This window comes from Raphanus sativus, unplaced genomic scaffold (assembly GCF_000801105.2).
Source record: "Raphanus sativus cultivar WK10039 unplaced genomic scaffold, ASM80110v3 Scaffold5558, whole genome shotgun sequence".
Lineage (NCBI taxonomy): Eukaryota > Viridiplantae > Streptophyta > Magnoliopsida > Brassicales > Brassicaceae > Raphanus > Raphanus sativus.
Genome location: NW_026620857.1, coordinates 1 through 3,416, shown reverse-complemented (window position 1 = coordinate 3,416; position 3,416 = coordinate 1). Strand labels below are relative to the sequence as shown.

General features: G+C 31.8%; 1 protein-coding gene across 1 annotated transcript; it reads right to left on the bottom strand.

Annotated features, from left to right (window-relative positions):
* Positions 1–233: 233 nt before the first annotated feature.
* LOC130507755 (tubby-like F-box protein 1) lies at positions 234–1,940 on the bottom strand. Its single transcript, XM_057002410.1, has 3 exons — positions 1,447–1,940; positions 1,263–1,350; positions 234–857 (listed from the first exon to the last, which is right to left on the bottom strand). Exons 1-3 carry the CDS (start codon positions 1,546–1,548, stop codon positions 673–675), a joined length of 375 nt encoding a protein of 124 aa, XP_056858390.1. The 5' UTR covers positions 1,549–1,940; the 3' UTR covers positions 234–672.
* Positions 1,941–3,416: the final 1,476 nt, after the last annotated feature.

Here is a 3,416-nt window from a genome sequence, read left to right as displayed (position 1 = left end):
TTACATTTTCAGGAAGCCCTTCCTAAATATTTTATTTGCTATCTTAACATTTTATTTTTTATTAAACATTACATTTTCAGGAAGCTCTTCCTAAATATTTTACTTGTTATCCTAACATTTTCTCTTTAGTTAAATATTTTTGAAAATACTTCAAGTTATCCTATTTTAATGTTCTCTATTTGATATGTGTTCTCTATTTTTGTAAACAATGAACTTTATTCGGTGATTATTATAGCTAGTGAATTTTTTTATAGATTTTGACTATATATAAATATTTTTTTGGAAGATTAAGTTCCAATTCAGGATAGCCATCCAGAACAAGAATTGTCTAACATTCCTTAGACGCTTTTTGATTCTCTTCAAAAACAGATTTTTCGAAAATAAATTTATATAATAAAACACTCATTTTTTTTGGAAACCCATCCTGAAAAGGCTTTCTTTATAGAATTACTGAAAAAACTTTAGGATAGCCATCCAGAAAATCACACGAATGACATATTAACAATATGACAAAGTTATAAACTTTCAATTCACTCTCCAGAGCTAAGGCTTGAGACTTTGGCATCAAGAAGCGAACCTGCTGATATCAAATTTGTCCTTGTAGCACCATAAGACACTAGGATTGGACCTAATCACAGCCTTTGACAACATGTGGTGAAGGTTCACAATCTGTTAGAGAATAAACACACACGCACACACATAGATTAGTAGGGATGTGAGTGAAAAGTAGAGAGCTTTGCCGCCAGAAGAAACTTCCCCATCCACTAGTGAAAAGTCAAGTGATATAATGTACTCAGTGTAAGCTCCGGTCCTGAACCTTCTTGCCGCCAAAAGAAACTTCCCCTTATCAGTGAATGCTGGTGAACAAAAACAAAATTAATAAAAGTATGCATTCAACTTTGACGATACAGAAGTTGATTATTTCCTATATTACTACTATTAAGATTGCAGAGCAAGAAGCTTCTTCGTTATTACCCAAGTGAACAACATAGTCAACTCATCTTATGGGTGGGTGAGAGTCTCTTTCACTGACCACTAAAGGCATCATTCTCGTGAGAAACTTAGACAAATTTAAATTACACGCCTAGAAAGTCACTAACTCGATCGTTTTCACACTTGGAAAAAAACAAACGTAGACAGATTTTTTGATAGAAGTCATATCTTTTTTTTTTGACTTCAGAAGTCATATCTTTCCACCCAAGATTTGACATAATCAAAGCAAGTCAAAATAAGAGAAAAAAAAGCTTTTGGAATTTGCTTACATGGAGTGAGGGTGAGATACAAGTAGAAGGTTGATGTCCTCTTGTTTCTCTTTATCAGGCACTGATTTGAAAACTCCCGTGGTCCTGGCTGCATCCATCCCACAGAAAACTCAGAATTTTCAGCAACAAATCTCACACCATTTTCAATTGAAAGCCAAGGCAAGGTTTAGGGGAAACACTAGACCTGGTCACGAGACTTGTCACCATCCTCTTCAGCCTTATCTCCTCCAGCCATGTGTACGACGTCGACATCGCCTCTATCCACGGATACACGTACCCTCCCCATCCCTCCGGCACCAGATTAAAGTCTGCGAAGTGTGGTTTCCCCTAAGCTCCACAGATCTCAGTTTCAGGAACCTCCTTATCACCTTCGCGGGGCTGACGGAAGCAGTTCCCGATGAAGTCTCTCCTCCTGCACCACCGCTGGATTACCTCCGGCGATCGAAATCGGAGAGCGTCGCCGCCGTCGCTTCCCGTCGAAGAGATCGAGATCGACGTCGCGTGAGAGAGAGATGCATTTCTGATTTTTTTTTCTTTTTTTATGTTTGTTTAATTAATTTTAAAACAAGGGTATTATGGATATTTTAACCCTTTAATAAATGCTATTTTTGTGACTTTTCTTCCTTGGTGTCATTTTTGGGATAAAAACTTCAAAGGTGCTATTTTAGACAATTGCCCTATTAAATATGTTATTCATCATTCATGTTTCTAAACAATTCTCATTTATTATTAATTTATTGATAATACAGTGGCTAAATGTGTAAATAAAAGAAAATATATATATCTCTACAATTAATGTTTCCAAACATACTTTAATAATATAGATGTAATTCTTCCATTCTTGTGGATAAGCGAGGAACTGATTTTATATCTCTTATTTATATATATGTTAGATCGATGGAAACAAAGAGAGATAAGTGGGATTCGTGTGTGTATATGATAACACGAGAGAGAAGTTGATGATGATCATTAACTTTTTTCTTCTGTTACATCTGTAAAGAAAGAGAGTCTGTTCCTCTGTTGATAGTACTTGTATATAACATATAGATAATTACAAAAGAATATAATAATATATTTTTAAATCGATAATCACTAATTTTGATGTTGATCTTTTAACATTTCCCCTTGATTATTCATTTCTATTACGTACTGACTCGTTAAAAATTTAGTAATGAAAAAATTTATAGAGATAAAAATTATAACAAAGAAAAAAGAATACAATATAATAATTTTACTCTCAGAATAATAGACATAGTTCTTTTTTGTAGATCAATTAAACGCTGCATTCTGATACTATAGACGTATTTTCAGAATATCATAGTAGCAAAAGTCTTCGTGAACAAGCTAGCCGAATTGTTGCATGACCATACATTTCGATGTCCATTTTTTTATTTCTCTCTAAGATCTCATATGTACGAGAAAATTTTTGGAAGATGTGTTTTTTCTGTCGCTTTTGATATAGTCTTCTTTGAATTGAATAACATATGCCGAATTGTTTTCAAAAAAAAAATTGGGTTCTTTCTTGCTAAACATTCCGTTTGCTTTTTGTATATGGTGATCATTGACATAATCCATTCACATTCTTAACATGTTTCGAAAAAATAGATATCAATGATTGTTTTTCGGAAATCCATGTAACCGCAGTTTCACTAATTGTAAACCCATATTTGGTTTTCGTTCGATTTTACGAATAGCATGTACACACGAGTTTGTGTGTGTGTTTGTCAATATTTTATAATCAAAATTATGAGTATTATTAACTACAAACCAATATTATATATTTATTTATTTATTTATATATCTAATCTATTAAAAGAGAAGTACAAAATTAAAATTATCCTTAAACTTGCACAGTATTTACAATCATATGCCACTAAAATAATTAATGAATCTAGTGTTAAGTATTTATTGTATTTTTCTTATTTAATTAAAATTAAAACTATTATTTTCTATAATCTGGCAAACCAAGTACTTTACCATATTTTGATACTTAATGCAATCAATTAAAGATAAATTTCTATTTTTGTTATTGCTTTTATGTTGTTGTTAAAAATACTCATAATTTTGATTATACATGCAGTAATAATAATTATTATGCAGTTGAATAGAGAACAATACAATATTATTTTAAAAATATATACTAATATTTTTATT